At 38.4% G+C, this 17,268-nt stretch overlaps 3 protein-coding genes across 5 annotated transcripts in view; 2 read left to right on the forward strand and 1 right to left on the reverse strand.

Annotated features, from left to right (window-relative positions):
- Positions 1–4,911, forward strand: part of LOC117989307 (arylalkylamine N-acetyltransferase 1-like) — a 69,966-nt gene extending 65,055 nt beyond the window's left edge. For both annotated transcript variants that reach the window (XM_069503847.1, XM_069503846.1), the window contains exons 5-7: positions 2,350–2,530; positions 3,633–3,844; positions 4,494–4,911. In XM_069503847.1, the coding sequence (XP_069359948.1) occupies positions 2,350–2,530; positions 3,633–3,844; positions 4,494–4,701 (601 nt within the window). In that variant the 3' untranslated portion in view covers positions 4,702–4,911. The remainder of the gene's footprint in view (positions 1–2,349; positions 2,531–3,632; positions 3,845–4,493) is intronic.
- A 2,177-nt stretch (positions 4,912–7,088) lies between these two features.
- LOC117989309 (dnaJ-like protein 60) lies at positions 7,089–13,664 on the reverse strand. The gene is made up of 6 exons (XM_034976651.2): positions 13,472–13,664; positions 13,304–13,397; positions 11,458–11,621; positions 8,633–8,806; positions 8,452–8,554; positions 7,089–8,093 (listed from the first exon to the last, which is right to left on the reverse strand). The coding sequence occupies exons 1-6, from the start codon at positions 13,531–13,533 to the stop codon at positions 7,995–7,997; spliced, it is 696 nt and encodes a 231-aa protein (XP_034832542.1). The 5' UTR covers positions 13,534–13,664; the 3' UTR covers positions 7,089–7,994.
- Positions 13,665–14,846: 1,182 nt separating this feature from the next.
- The window catches only part of Unc-76 (fasciculation and elongation protein Unc-76), a 69,947-nt gene continuing 67,525 nt past the window's right edge, over positions 14,847–17,268 (forward strand). Inside the window, exon 1 of one of the 2 annotated variants that reach the window (XM_069503845.1) lies at positions 14,847–15,317. In XM_069503845.1, coding sequence (XP_069359946.1) covers positions 14,908–15,317 — 410 coding nt within the window. In that variant the 5' untranslated portion in view covers positions 14,847–14,907. The remainder of the gene's footprint in view (positions 15,318–17,268) is intronic. The other variant, XM_034976817.2, reaches the window with a different exon arrangement.

Below are 17,268 nucleotides of genomic sequence, written 5' to 3' on the forward strand. Positions count from 1 at the left end.
CGGATACCTATACCTATTATGTTAGATGATGTCATGTTATGTGCGGTAGAGATTCATCCAAGTGCAGTACTTAAATGAGCAGCCAAACATTAGGTAAATCTTGGCACAGATTATAATAATATATCTAGAGCTACTCTTGCTCATAAACTATTTTTAAATATTTTTTATCCAGCTTCATGTTCGATTACTCTATAAGTACCTACCTAAATTATTTATTAGTCACTAGCTGATGCTCACGACTTCATACGAGTGGATTTAGGTTTTTAAAAATCCAACCCATGCAAAAAAATCACATCTATCCGTTGTTCCGTTGCGACGTGATTGATGGACAAACCAATAAACCAACAAACAAACACCCTTTCGCATTTATAATATGGGTAGTGATTAAGTTATTTATTTTTATACGATCCTCATACATAAGGTAAGCTATATGATTCAGTCTATGATTGAACATGCATATATTACAGAGTAGTATTCAATAGAAAACTACCCTCTGCCCCTCTACCCTAGTTTCTAATTAATAAATTCCTATAACCTCTTAATATTTTTTCTAGCTTTTAGAAAGACCAGGAGAAAAGGAAGCATCCTTATTTAATTAGATTTAATAGAGATTAAAGACTAAGATATGGCAGAAAAGAAACCGTATTACATAAGCCCGTTGATAAAAGGGGATGGAGAAGCTGTCATGGATCTTGTAAAACGGTAAGTAAGCTACTAAGATATGATACGGAGCAAGGCTCAAACTGCAGACAGCAGCAGCAATGCCGCCGGCAGCAGCGGCGGTGGGAAACATAGCTGCTGCAGCATTCGCTGCAGTCTGCAGGCGGGATATATTCTGAGCACGGCGACAGTAGGAGACCTTTCAGTACGTAGTACTATTATAAATATTCTGTGCTTTCAGTTGCTTTTGAATTGTGTACCTACCACCGACTAGTACCAACCTCTCCTCCGTAGTACCTACCGTGTCTTTTGTGGTTTTTGTTACAAGAAGAAGAAGAGAATGACTTGTTGAAAATGCACAAAATATCTATAGTCCACGACAGGTCGAGATGGCAATCGGGGTGGGGTACGAGGCGGGGGGACGCCCCGCACACCCATACGTCAACCGCGCTCTCCCGCACCGAGTAAGCGCAGGGGATGTGCGGGTATGCAGGGTGCTCCCTTCCCGAATGCCATCTCGACCTATCGTGATGTATTGAAGTCGTGCAGGACTGCTGGTAGAGAACAGTGCATGCTGCTAAAGTACTCTACCATTCCTGATGCTAACTAGGCGACAACGACAGTCGATCCTGTAGCGGTAACAGTGTTGCCTGTCGTTGTCGCCAGTCGCTGCTGCTAGCTGAAAGTCAGAACCCTAGTACTCTTACGTAAAAACCAGAAGTGTCGCCTGCAGTTGCAGCATTGGTGCTGCTTCTGCAGTGGCCCCGAAGTCCGAATTATACAATCTATTGTTAACAGCTTTATTATAATAGTGTAAGTAGGTAGTTCTATTTTATTTCTATTGACGCCTCATAAGCAAACGTGTGGATTAATTAGACATTACACACTCAGCATCAATTAATGCGGCCTTGTCGACACCGTTGGAGTAACTAATCCAACGTACAGCCTACCCAATACCACTAGCTAAATAATATATATACTTACACTAGCTGATGCCCGCGACTTCGTCCACGTGCAATTAAGTTTTTTTAAAATCCCGTGGGAAACTCTTCCGAGATAAAAAGTAGCCTATGTCACTGGTCTTTATCTATTCCCACGCAAAATATCTCGTCAATCCGTTGCACCGTTGCGACGTGATTGAAGGACAAACCAACAAACAAACACACTTTCACATACTTTATAATATGGGTATTGGGTACTGATAGTATACAAAAAAAGATAACTACAGTAGTAAAGTAGGGTTAAGATCAGCCTGTATTCGGGGGTCGGCGGTTCGAAACCGGCCGCACATTAACTTTTTGGCAATGTACTCACTTGCTTTTACAGTAGGTAATAGTAAATTACAGTCGGCCCGAAATAAAGAGATTACTGGCCGAGTTTTATTGGAAGGCCGAGGCGACGCCGAGACCCCTAAAGTGTATCACCTTATATACCTCATACTATGCTACGAGTGAGGCTTTGAAGATTGTTTTAATTCTCGAAGTATGATTTACACATCATTATTATTATTAAGTATTTTGTACCACCATAAGAAGGATTACAGTAAAATAACAAAAAAACACAGACAGAAATCAGAATGAGGATACAAAAGGCGGCCTTATCGCTTATTAGCGATCTCTACCAGGCAATGCTTATTTTTAACCGACTTCCAAAAAGGAGGTGGTTCTCAATTCGGCCCGTTTTTTCCAGAACCTTCTACATCGACGAACCCCTAAACTTAGCAGTGGGGATGTGCTTAGACTCGCAGCCATGCCCGGAGCTCGACTCCTACTGCACCAGCTCTCTGTACGAGGGGTTTTCTTTCAAAGCAACTGATGATGATGGGAACGTGGTCGGAGCTATGATCAATGGAGTATGTCCCTTGAAAGAGGTGAGATGACACTTGAAAATCTAATTTCTAATTTCTCTCTTCCTTCAAAAAGAACAGGTAGGTAGGACAGGTAAACCCTTCTAAATCTCAGAGGAGACCTGTGCTCAATAGAGAGTCGGCGATGGGTTGAGACGAGATGGGTAAAGCGGACTTTGACTTTGTTTAGATTTAAGTTTCAGTTTTAACGCTGTCCTCGTTTTAACAGGCTTGAGCAAAGTTAAAGTGCGCTCTTTATATCTCAACCTAAAACTTTACCATCCGGTAAATTATCGCAGTCAAGGGTTATGTAATTTCTCATCGAAAGAAGAAATTAGTATGAAAAGTACCTACCTACCATGTTGTGCCATAGATCCTTATGAAATAGATAATTTTACTGATAGAGAAGCAGGTAGGTAGGTACCTACCTACTACCTATCACCTATAGGTTTCTCTATCAGTAAAATCGGTGTCAATGGCCTTGAAACCAGCGCATATTTTTTATCTATAAGATATACCTAATCACACCACAGTTTTCCTTTCTCGATAAAATTATACAATCACAAACAACACAGCGACACCAAATAGCGAAATAGCACATGAACATTGTACACCACATCACAGAATATATTATAATAGACAGCGACATCGAGTTGCAAATCTAGCTTTTGCTCAATAGACTCAGTTTAGGCTGTATGCTGATAATAATGTTACGCTGCCTTGACCGGTAAACTTGACCGTGTATGGCCAGCACGTCAAGTTTACCGGCCAAGTTTGAAAGCGGCGGTAAACTTGGCTGTGTATGGCTAAGGCTGAGATCTATAGAGCACAATTTGAATTTGCTTAGACTTAAGACAGAGCTAAAACGAGACAGCGTTATATCGCTGACATAAATCTGTCTCGTTTTAACTGAAGGTCTGAGCAAAGTGCGCTCTATAGATTTCAGCCAAGAGTACCTACGTACCTACCTACATGATAACATCCACACTTCGCGAATCGCGGTCTATGGCTTGTCTTGACTGGACGCCGTTTCAAGTCCGCTTAAACTTGATCGTGTATGGCCAGTGTTGGTCCGATTTTTTTATTAAAGATTTATCCTATTATAATGTTAAACTATCCATTTCAGGAAGACGATGGCAACGATCTCTTGAGCCAAGCACAGCGCTGTACAAATCCGAAGTTTCAGAAGATTCTCTACATTCTAGCTAGAAGAGAGACTGGAGCGAAGCTGTGGGAGAAGTTCCCGGCCGACCAAAAGGTTGTAGAAGTAAAAGTGGCAGCCACCGATCCGAACTGGAGACGAAGGGGAATTATGAACGCATTGTTAGAGGAAACTGAGTGAGTGTGCGGTTTTTGCTACGTATAGGATCGGCTTTAGATGTAGATAACACCTCGTAACAGCCATATTTAGACAGGGTCCCCGGTCCGGTCCGTTTAATGCAAAAATGTCCATAATTTACTTTTTTATCCATTACTAGCTGCCCTGACGAACTTCGTTCCGCCTAACAGTCGAATCAAATTTTTTAAATTTTTCTCTCGGTAAGAACCATCCTTGTAGGTAGGTACTTCAAGGAATATTATAAAAAAAGAATTAGCGAAATCGGTTCAGCTATTCTCGAGATTTGCGATGAGCAACACATTTAGTGATTCATTTTTATATTATAGAGATAGATAAATAGGTTCTTCTTGATTTGATGTGATTTAGTAATCTAATTTATTTGGTTGGGGAAACAAATCTTTAATTTTTAGGGGTTTTCGTTATGTAACAACAAATTCACGGCTTTCAGATTTTTTGCTTTACTTGTGCTATATGTGACATTGCTACGGTCTAGTAGGTACCTTCCATGATTCTAAATAATTTTTAAATATATATCAAAATTCATATTTCTAACAAAAACAGCGCAGTTTTCAAACAATAAGGACCGCCTACATTTCCAACCTTTATGCCGAATATTGTATATATTCATTATATTTTCGTGGTTTTCAGAAAAGCCATAAAGGAGCAAGGTATCAGACTAATCCGTCTAGACACTTCGAGCGCGTACTCCGCGATGTCTGCAGAGCACTACGGCTATACTTGCTACTACCGAGCGCTCTACAAAGACATCAAGATGGACGGACAGCCGCTAGTGGTGCCTGCTCCTCCTCATCTAGAGGACAGGGTCTACGTCAAAGAGTTATACCCCTTGGAATAAACAACTGGTACAGTAGCCGGCAGAAAATATTGCACATCGACCTTTAGAAAGAGATTTCTAGGCTTTCTAGAGCGTTGCCTCTATCACTCATACCTGTGTGATGTTTTGGTCGGTCTCAACGACAGACAACGCTCTACGAAACCGCTATCTCTCTCTAAAGGTCGATACGTACAATATTTCCGGCCGGGTAGGTACTGTATTTGATATTGATCACCGTTTTATTTTTACCGGACTTTTCAACTCGCAAGTGTAGTACGGGTTTCAGCTCGCACGGGTAGATAATACCCGAATGCTGCCGGCCTTTATATAAGAAGCCAGAAATACTTTAAGAGCTTAGCCAAAAAACTAACTACAACTTTGGGCCTAAGTTGCATTATCAGTACCCTTATTATAAATGCGAAAGTGTGTTTGTTAGTTGGTTTGTCCTTCAATCACGTCGCAACGGTGCACCGGATTGACGTGATTTTTTGCATGGGTATAGATAAAGACCTGCAGAGTTACATAGGTTACCTTTTATCCCGGAAAATAAAAGAGTTCCCACGGGATTTTTAAAAAACCTAATTCCACGCAGACGAAGTCGCGGGCATCAGCTAGTTTTTTATAAACATTAGTTTTTGAAAATTCCCACGTTTTTGGTGCTAACTCCAAAAACTATTTTTTGCATGTAACGGCTTTTTAGACACAAGTAGGTATATTACGCGACAAGTCGAGATGCCAATCAGGGTGGGTGCTGGAATGGCGACCTCGCACCAGACGCGCAGCGTTGGAAGACCCCCACTGGGTGGACGGACCACATCAGATGAGTTGCAGGGAACCACAAGAGACCTATGTCCAGCAGTGGACGTCCATCGGTTGTTGTTGTTGTTGATGATGATGATGATAGAAGCAGGCGTCACTGTGCGGAAGTCCATTATAGATGAAGAACCACAAGATCAATTTGCTATAATCTGTTGAAACTGACAAATTTGTATAGCTAGTGCAACATGCACCTTGTGATATGCATCGCCCGCCCAGCGCCCTCCCACTGCTAAACATGCAGGAAAAGGAAGCCACCAAGCACATACTTGACGCAAGTTTTACTCCGACATCGGAATGTCCTCAGGATATGTATAGTACGTGACAGGTCGAGCTGGCAATCGGGGTGGGGACGCCCCGCAAGTCTTTTTGTCACCCCACATGCCTTTATGCGTGGTGTCGCGAGTGCCATCGAAGGGGCGAGCCGGAAGCCGCCGTAGATATATTTCTCGGGTTACGTAAGCAAGTGAGCCCCGCCTGCTATGACGTCATAACGAATCCAACATATTGATGGACGTACACTTCGGCTTTCCTAATAAAATAATGAAAATGTAATACATAGTATATAATGCTTTTAATTATTTCATACAAAGTGACTTTCACATCTTCAATTGGTACATTATAGGCACAGTCTTCTGGTTCGGTGGATTGCTTTTTCATTGCTTCTAGTAGATGTCTGTAATATTTTCGAAAATTATAAATAGGCAATTTAATATGCCAAGAAAACACCTACCATTAGATATGTGATCATATAGAATGGGGTCGCAACCCTCACTAATGACGCAAAGAGAGAACTAGGCAATGGTTTCCCTCTCATAAAATTCTTTGACCGAAGCTATAAATGGTTTCCCTCATATGATTCCTTGACCGTAGCTATAAATGGTTTCCCTCATAAGATTGTTTGACCGTAGCTATAAATGGTTTCCCTCATAAGATTCTTTGACCGTAGCTATAAATGGTTTCCCTCATAAGATTCTTTGACCGTAGCTATAAATGGTATCCCTCATAAGACTCTTTGACCGTAACTATAAAATATGGTTTCCCTCATAAGATTCTTTGACCGGAGCTATAAACGGTTTCCTTAATAACATTCTTTGACCTTAGCTTTAAATGGTTTGCCTCATAAGATTCTTTGACCGTAGATATACTCTATCCACGGAAAGAAGTTTGAGGGCTCTATCTCTGTTACGTAATCCTATACAAATGACAGAGACAAAAATCTCAGTGCCCTTTAACCATTTTGAGGCACCAACCAATCACAAACATGTTCTTCAAAAAACACTCAAAATTAAATTCGAAAATATTTTCAAAAAACATTCGAAATTCAATTTGAAAACATACTTAGTTTCGTTTGTAATTAGTTAGTGACTCAAAATGATTAATGCCCACTAAGATATTGTCTCTGTCATTTGTATGGGATTACGTAACAGAGAGAGCCCTATACTAACTTCTTTCCGTGGATAGAGTACCTAGAACTCATGACGATTACACCCTAGCTAGGCAAACTAAAATCACTGCAATATTTTTCTCACATATGAATACACCTTAGTTTAAATGATATACTCACTATTGGAACTAAATAAAACAACCTATTTAAAATAATTATTATGTACAAGTATTTTATAATTTATTTGAAATTTTTAAACTACGTAATATTCAAACTATGTACAAACACAATAACTGAGGTAACTAGGTAATAGGTATTTAACAAAAATATTAATATTATGATACGTCTTTTTCTACTCTGATTTTCTAATTACATATTTACAATATTAATAAATTACCTACGGACTTTTTATGCCTTACCCAAACAGATGCAAATTTTCTGCCAAAAAAGGATTGTACCAATCTAACTTTTAAAAACCTAAATCCACACAGATGAAGTCGCGTAAAAAGCTAGGTATTTATATGTTAGCACTGGTCTTTTGAACTGATATGTAAAAAAAAATTGAACAATAAATGTTTTTACGTTTCTGTTTGATGGACGATAAAAAATAATGAGCCTAAAATCCGGTATTTGACAGCTAGTCAAATCAGTAACTTTTTATCAAACGTCAAAACTCGCGCTTAGTATGTGAGATTCTATGAAATACCGGTATGTGACGTCACAATCATTTGACGCGCTTTTTTTAGTTTAATCGATAATTTAAAATAAAACTAACAAAGGACGTGGATTTTACGTATTTTGGAAGACCCTCTATAAGAAGACTTAATAATCACTGAGAAATAATTAATTTTTAGATAAATTAGAAATAAATAATTAATGTAATTTAGACATAAAAAAATATTTCTTTGTATATTCGATGGTATTAAAGGTTATGGTAATAAAAAAAACCTAAATTAATTTTTGACATGGTCAAATACTGTATTGTATGAAATCTGAATGACATCATTTCTCATCTGGGTAGGACAGGCATATAATATATATACAATACATTTCGAGATGACACTACGATTTCTACTTGTGTACAAGGCTACAATAGTTTGAGGTAAGAAAATCACTTTTTCTCGTCGGCCAGAGTTTGGCCAAGAGACGCTGTGGCCACAGAGCGGTTGGACGCTGCCACTATTTTGTCTAGCATCATTTGAGTCTGTGCCTGAAATTAGAAATAACAAGTTTTTAGGTTGCGTAAATTTCAAGAAAGGGCTCGTCATACTTGTTCTATGTGGCAACTGTCATGTCATAAGCAAGTATGGTAAACTGGTAAGGCGTTTATTTTGTAGACTGCAGCCTCAGAATATCTGTGACCACAGCGCTATGCTAGCTGAATTGTACTTTATTGCATGCAGTGGACGTCTATCGGTTGATGATGATGATGATTTAGATATTATATAGAAATAGAAAGATTTTCAATCAAACAAACTTTTACAAATGCTTCAAAATCGTTATGCTCATTACTTTTAAGCTTCTATGGTACTGGTTGGGAAAGTTTAAAAGCTTAAGAGTTAACTTACATCATTTGTTTGCCCTCTAGCACTAGCTCTGACTTTCTCTAATTCCTCTGCCAGCATCATCGATTTCTGGTCTATTCTCTTTCTTTGACTGGAGTATGACTGCCTACAAATAAAAAATAGCACTATATAAAACTTTTTGCAAGCAGAATGGAAGCAATTGGAGGATGGTATGGCCACTTACCTTATCACAACCACTTGCAATAGAACACCAATGAAAGCAATGCCAAAAGCAATCATTATAATGGCAATATTTGGCAACTTCTTCACACCCTTTATACCATAGTAGTCTCTATTTGTGTTGCCAGATTTTGTTTGTGTGTGAGTGTAAAAGCCGTAATTTGGATTGTTTCGTAAACTGAAAAGATAAAAGTTTAAAGTAAGATGAGAATAATGTTCAAAATATCTACAATAGAATAGACTACAATGCGACAAGGCTCTCTTGGCACTAGAATGACATTGATAGGGGGGCGCTGTTGGAGAACAAAGGCGACACTTGACGGCAATGTTAGTTCCGATTTTCGCCACGCGCCAATATCGCACTAGCTGATACCCACAACTGGCCACATCCATGTGGATTTAGATTTTTAAAAATCCTGTGGTATAACTCTTTGATTTTCCGGAATGTTGACTCCCCAGGTCTTACTATTTATACTTGTGAAAAATCAGGTCAATCCGTTGCTCCGCTGCAGCGTCACTGAAGGACCAAACAAACTTTCAATGGATAGTGATTTAATTCTTGGCCACACCCTCCTCATTCTGAGAGGTGATCCGTGCTCAGTACTGAGCCGGCGATGGGATGATGATAATAATACAGTATGCAGCAGAAAATAATGTACATTAGCCTTTAGAATGACATTTCGGCTGTCTCTGTCACTCATACATATATATGATGTTTTGTCGGTAACAACAATAGAGACAATGCTTTACAAATCCGCTGACTCCTTCTAAAGGTTGATGTACATTATTTTATGCCACTTACAGCTCTTTCACACGGCGTCCAGTTTTTTGCAGGATCCCGTTTGATGCCGAATGTGTTTATATGCTAGAGAGCATCCCGCATGCGGCATGCTCATGTGAATGCCAGCATACAAACACATTCGGCATCAAACGGGATCCTGCAGAAAACGGGATCCTGCAAATAACTGGACTGCAGTGTGAAAGGGGCGTTACTGTGTAGAGGTGCAACCTCTACCGTTACTTGGCTGGCAGCTATTAGGAAGACTTCGCAGCTGCCACACAACAATATTCAAATTTGGAACGCAGTGGGGAATCCTCCTGGTCACGCACGTTACAAGATTCCACATTCCCTATCATCCGCTCGTCACGTCAACATCTTCTACCATTGTATTATATAAAGCTCGCGAGCCCGTCTGTATAATTGTACATAACATATCAATTGTAAAGTGTAAAATAAACATCACTATATGTAGCGGGTTCTTCATTACATCAACCCTTCAGCTACATAATTGGTGACTTCTGAACGCGAAAGCTACGAGTTACGACTGCGACTCGACATGGACGCCACAGATGGTGTCCCTCGTGGACGCAATCCAGTTAACTCGACGCGGCACGCTACGCAACCTACCCTGTCCTACATCGCTGACCACAACACAACCTCCTGAACCCGACGCGAGGTTCATACGTGCATGCCTTGTGAGCACATATCCGAGGCGCCCTGAGGAGGGATCCAGGTTTTATAAGGACATTATTTCTTCTGTGCTGAAAAACAATTTCTAACAATAATATTTGTGACATTGCATTTTGTTTTGTGAAAATTATTTTTGAGTGACGTATTTTTTTTAATTTTCAAATTCAGTGAAAAAGAACATTAACATTCCATGAACAATATAGACAATAAGTGACGTCTCATCATCTCATTTTAAAAAGGGAATTTTTTATAGACGTTTTACTTTTTTAGAACAATTTTATTTAGTTATATTGTCATGTCATAATTGCCATTATATTTTGTAAAATTTTCCTGTCATAACAATTTAAATTTCAGCAATTTATAAAGAAACATTATTACACGTATGGAGAGGACTAATCTCTCCGTTCCATAGTTCCATTCACAACAAACCCCTACGGACCATGCCACAATTCGTAAGGTTTTCAGCAAAGCTTCCTCCGTGCATTGCGGATCATCTTTTATTTCAAAGTGAAGCAGCTTTTGTGGAGTGCTGTATAGCCTCCGCACACATGTTCCTGTAGTACACTGGGCAGCCTAAGACACAATGTCACTCGTTCGTAAGTCCTTCGACCTTTTCACTTTTCCAGGTTCACTGAGTTTATCGCGCTCAGAACCTCTCTTCAGGTCTGTGTGGACGCGAGTTTGCCAAGGTTCGACGTGAAGAAGATTTGCTCATCATGCGTCTCCTCCGTCATCAACCTTTTTGCACTCCGAACGCTTCATTTATTGTAATTATTTTTTTCCGTGTCACTTAGGCATACAGGTCCACTGCTTATTTCTCTGGTCTTAAGTACTGCCTCCCAGTCATTGTGTACACAATGACCTGAGGTATTACACCATTACCAGATACTGCTACAGAAGACTCAACATTGAGGCAACTTTCAAGCCTATTTGCCTTCTCATTTTTATCAATACATGTTCTAGTTTTAGGGTTCTTTTCCTTCATTCTTATGTATATAATACTTGCCTTACTTAATATTTCTTTTTTTTTCTGTTTCTCACTCCGTAGGGGGGTGATGTAGAGGTGCAACCTCTACCGTTACTTGGCTGGCAGCTATTAGGAAGACTTCGCAGCTGCCACACAACAATATTCAAATTTGGAACGCAGTGGGGAATCCTCCTGGTCACGCACGTTACAAGATTCCACATTCCCTATCATCCGCTCGTCACGTCAACATCTTCTACCATTGTATTATATAAAGCTCGCGAGCCCGTCTGTATAATTGTACATAACATATCAATTGTAAAGTGTAAAATAAACATCACTATATGTAGCGGGTTCTTCATTACATCAACCCTTCAGCTACAACTGTACTTACTTATATGGCACATGTGTCCGGTACACATAAGAGCCACTGCTGTCATATTCCGCTGTGCTGTCGTATGACGCCCTGCTTCCTGGTTTGCTGAGGACATTATAAGCTTCCACAATGCGAACAAATTGTTCCGCAGCTTTTGAGCTTTTGTTCTTATCTGGATGATACTGAAATAGGTTTTTTTTAAATGTAATTACTAGATGATGCTTGCAACTTTGTCCATGTGGCTTAAGTTTTTTTTTTTAAAATTCAGCTAGAAATCTTTGATTTGACATCATGCAGGACAGCTTGTGCTACTTATGCTATTATGTCAACTCTACCACTGCTTTGGAAAGCAGATTCTACTAAGAGCTGCTAGATAGGTACTCAGCAGTACTCTTTTCAGGCTAAAGGTGTTAATTTAGGTTACATTATAAGCTATCTCCATTCCAAATTTCAGCCAAATTGGTTGTCATTGTGATGTGAAGGAGTAACAAACATCCAAACATTCACAGTTATAATCTGGGCTAATTGGGCTGAAATTTGGCATGCAGATAGCTATTATAACATAGACATCTGCTAAGAAAGAATTTTTGAAAATTCACTCCCTAAGGGGTAAAATAGGGGGTTAAAATTTATGTAGTCCATGCGGACGAAGTCGCAGGCATTAGCTAGTATTATATATACATAGTAAAATCATTACTACTTATACTTTGTATGAAAATTGTAAACATCATTTACATCTACTTTGTCTTTACAAGCATCACATAATATTTTTGTTTCAGTGCCAAATATTTAGTGTTTTAAATAACTAACAAAGTCACAGTTTTTTGTTGAGTTTTTATCTATTTTTGATATTTAAATTCACCTTTATGATAATTAACTAGCGATCTGCCCTGGTTTTGCATGGAATTTACTAATGACGAAAATAAGAAGCTTATTTCATACAAAAATACCTTCCAAATTTACTACTAATCCAGAGGATTTTGCAAATATTTTCTTTCACACAATCCTAGTCCTGACAATCACAAATCTGTATATATAAAAATGAATCGCTGAATGTGTTGCTGATCGCAAATCTCGAGAACAGCGGAACCGATTTCGCTAATTCTTTTTACAATATTCCTTGAAGTACGAGAATGGTTCTTACGGAGAGAAAAATTTAAAATTAAAGAAGTTAGTACCTACGAAGTTCGCCGTGTCAGCTAGTACTGAATACATGAAAATAAACATCAGCCAAAACAGTCTTTCATACATGCAGCAGTTGATTTTTGTATAAACCAATTATGTGGAATGGAATGGATCCACTTTGGATGGATTGGTGGATTATTTTATTAGAAATTCCTTAAAATTCTTTCTCCTATAACAATAGAACTATGCCCAAAATCCGAAGTTTAGACAAAGCAAGTTGAACTGTATAATTTTATTTTTAGGGTACCTCAAAAAGAAAAACGGAACCCTTATAGGATCACTTTGTTGTCTGTCTGTCAAGAAACCTACAGGGTACTTCCCGTTGACCTAGAATCATGAAATTTGGCAGAAAGGTGGGTCTTATAGCTGGTATTAGGGGAAAAATCTGAAAACCGTGAATTTGCTAGAAGATGCCTATTCACTCTCGACTTGAAGGTACCCATATTATAATTGAAGGCGAAAACTGATGCTGGAAGGGTGTTCCAAATCTTAGCGGTTCGAATCAGAAATGAGGAGGCAAATCGCTGCGTACGAGTCTTTTTATAGGTATAATATATTATAGGTACCTATACTATAGTATTATATTATTATAGCTATAATAGGACAGTAATAATGTATGTAGGTATCCTTTCATTTAGAAATGCGATAAGTACCTACTGAAACTTAAAAACAAGGTTACCTCTTTGCTCAACTTAATAAATGCTTCTTTGATCTCTTTTTCTGTACAATTTCTTTGTAAATTAAGAATATCATAGTGTGATTTTCTACTGGAACTGCAAAAAAACAAAAAATAAATTAAAGATTACATGGCTACCACTAGTACACACTACACAGGAAATGTGCATACTTATACAGACGAACAAGTGTGCATATTGTTTTAAATTCTGGCCTCCTTTTTAAAAGATACATAACGATTTTTGAAGTCCAAAGTTTAAACTATTGTGGAAGATTTTCATTATACTATTTGGAAATTTCCATTTTTGCTTCGAAAGAAGCGAACAAAAACCAAGTCAAAAAATCAAAAATATTGACATTTGTTACACTTGACACCACAGAGTACATTGTACATTCTTGACACTTTATTTTGACACTAAATGTCACTTTGACACTGATAAAGACAGATTTGTCTTATAACTGGTTTTACGGCTCTGGGTTCTAGCCCTTGTGAACCTTGATAAAGGTAGACAAACTAAACCATAGATTGAGATCATGAGGAAGTTTCAGGGCAACGTTCGATAAAATTTTCATAGATGGCGCAATACTAACACCACTAGAAACGAAAAAAATACATAGGTATCGTTTGGTATCGTTGTAACTTGTACGTATCGTAAAACTGTGATACTATGGAAACTTTAATAGGTAATCATCATCATCATCATCAACCGATAGACGTCCACAGCTGGACATACATAGGTCTCCTGTAGCAGAGATAATTTATTACAAGTATGTAGGGACTTCCACACGCCACGGTCTTGCGCCGCCTGAATCCAGCGGCTCCCTGCGACTTGTCTGATGTCGTCCGTCCACCTAGTGGGTAGTTAAATATAGGTAATAATAGTAGGTAGGTAGCTAATACTAGATGTAATAATAGGTAGGTAATAATAGTAGGTAATAATACTTAGGTAGTTTTTTTTGTCAAATAAAGTACCTATACTGCATGGCCGTATTTTTCATACAAAAAGAAGTCTCACAGACATAGGTAGAAGTCTATATTATTATGATAGTGTGTCTATCTGTTACCTTTCACGGTCCATCTTCTTAACCAAAATGAGGTAGGTATACTATACTACCTGTACCTATTCAGAGATAGCTTTTATCCCGGAAACGGACATACCTAGGTTATTTATTCCAGATAATCAAAGAGTTCCCACTTCCCACCATCGACAGAAACCCGAATTGAAGGTACACAATTTTTTTTACAGGACCTTCAAAAGAATTAAACGAATCATGAATCGTTTTTTAATTAGGTAGGTAGTAGGTACCTAGCCTAGGTACCTACCTTCATTTAGCGATATTATACCTACATACGTAATTTTCTTTTTGCTGATTCCTTTTTCATATTATTAGTTTATGTAGTGTAGTTACTTAAGATTTTACCTCTTTCATGTTTACCTATATAATATTATCACACTCTCAGAGACCCACACAGAGTACATTGAATATAGAGAGACCCATGCGCGACATAGTTGGCAAGCCGCAAGATTGACCGTGTGTCGGCCGAGGAGCGCACTTAGCGCTGAGCGCAGTGTTCGCGCGGTAATTTGCGCGGGTGGACGTACGGTCATGCGAGAATCGGCTGGTAGGATGGCCGAACTACAGTTCGAGGCGCCGCTCGCCCAAATCGAAGAGGCGGACGACTGTGTTTCCTCAACGGACTATCCGCAGAAGACCATAAACGGCAACGACATACGCCTCAACAACTTGAATAATCTCAAAAGTGATATGGTAAAAATGAAAACAGACTCCAATAAAATCAACGATAATGATGTACTGAAACCGGTGAAGTGTAAACAGGACAATATGCAGAACTGTGAGGGAGACAATTTCACTGAGACTTTCTCCGGATCTCTCGAGGATTTGGTGAACACTTTCGACGAGAAGATCACCAAGTGCTTTGGAAATTACGAAGAAAGCGTGGAGAAGCTGGCTCCGGTGCAAGTTCGCTCGCAGGAGGAAATCATGAACGAGTGCCAGTGAGTATCAATTACCACTAAATACCTAAATTAGTAATTGGAGCGTATGATTGTGATATCATCGATTTAGTCATCTTTAATAAACAAACCATATCAGAGCAAATTTACACATGTCCCCCCAGACTTGGCATTGAATCTAACAAATTTTCGTACTCCTCAAATTCTTTACAAGGTATAAGATTTTGTCAAGCCAAGTCAGGGAAATTTCGGATTTTCCGAAGCATAAACAAAAAGGGCGGGCTTTGCGCATGGCGTTAGTAGTTTCAGGATCGATCGATGTTTTGGTTGGGGTGTCGGAGAGGGTGCGTGGAGGGTGGTGATGACGCATCCGACCCGCCCTGCTTTGTGTCAACCCAAACCCCACGATCCACGATGAAATGTCGCACGCGACCAGCCACTGACCTTTTACGACACAATTATGCCAAGCGTAACTGATAGATGCCCTATTTATTTACCCATTCACGATATAATATATTTATCCACCGGCATAATAAATTATAATGCCAATAAGACCTCTCTCCACACGAAACTCTTTTTATTTTAAAAGCATTAATTAGTTTGCTAGATCAAATAAAACATTTGAGGAGTCTCTTATCAATAATTGTACTTAGTGTGACTCTTTTTGCAGATGACATTTCTATTCTTCTGACATGTAATAATAATAACATAAGTGAATTCGAAGCTGAAATAAATAATACCGTAGAATCAATAATTAAATGGCTAGAATATAATAATCTATGTATCAACATTAATAAAACTAATTTTATTCAGTTTAGACATTATAATAAACGACATGTAAATCTTAATGTTAACTATAAAGGCCATAAAATTAATGAAACAACAAATTGTAGATTTTTAGGAATAGAAATTGATCAAAACTGCTCATGGAAATATCAGATAAATAATGTGTGTAATAGACTAAATAGATTTGTGTACGTATTACGTCGACTAGTAAAGACTGCTAGTTTGAATACTGCTCTCACAGCATACCATGGTTACGTGTCATCAGTACTCCGTTATGGCCTGATTATATGGGGAAATTCAACAGATTTTAATAAGGCATTCATAGTTCAGAAAAAATGTCTACGAGCTATTCTTAACATGCCTCCTTATGAATCATGTAAGCCTGTCTTTCAAAAACATGGAATATTGCCACTTCCATGTATGTACATTTTAGAAATTGCAAAGTTTGTCAAAACGAACTTTCATTATTTCAAAACTCTGCATGATAATGTTGGAAAAAGAGGATTGAGAAATCAAGATAAATTAGTGTCTGATAGGATCTCCAAAACATCATTATACCAAAAAAATTGTTACTCTATGTGCATAAAAATCTTTAACAAATTGCCGATGGAGATTAAAATGCTTCCATTTAAACAATTCTGTCATAAATTAAAAAAATGGTTGCAAGAAAAAAATTTTTATACAGTGGATGACTTCGTACGACATATTAAGGCAGCTCAGTTCGGTGCTTTCTTCATACAAACGTAGGAGGGAAAATACAACAATATTCGATATTGTACGCACAAAACTAAGAATTATATCGATTTATCTCGTCATTATCTAGGTTCAATGATATCTAAAACATTGAAAAAAATATTGATTTAAAAGTTACGAGCCTCAAAAGATTCCTATTTTAACACTAAATTTATGTCAACTTTGGGCGTAAATAAATAAGATTAGGAATAGGAAAATTCTAAAAAAAATTATCATTAGACATAGTTTATTTATTCATTAGTTGAAATAACTTTACTTTGCAAACCTAAATTCAGTAGTTTTTTCTCAAAAATACTTTTCCCAAACTACTGTTCAACCCTTTTCAAGCGCTAGATTTCGGCTAAAATCATCATGCTTCTCACCCCAAAACATTAGACACCGCGCGGGTGGCGGAGGGAAGGGCCAGCCCAGCGGCGCGCGGCTGCGCGTGTAATATTGTGGTTTCTATGACGAC

The sequence above is a fragment of the Maniola hyperantus genome, chromosome 16, assembly GCF_902806685.2.
Source record: "Maniola hyperantus chromosome 16, iAphHyp1.2, whole genome shotgun sequence".
Taxonomy (NCBI): domain Eukaryota; kingdom Metazoa; phylum Arthropoda; class Insecta; order Lepidoptera; family Nymphalidae; genus Maniola; species Maniola hyperantus.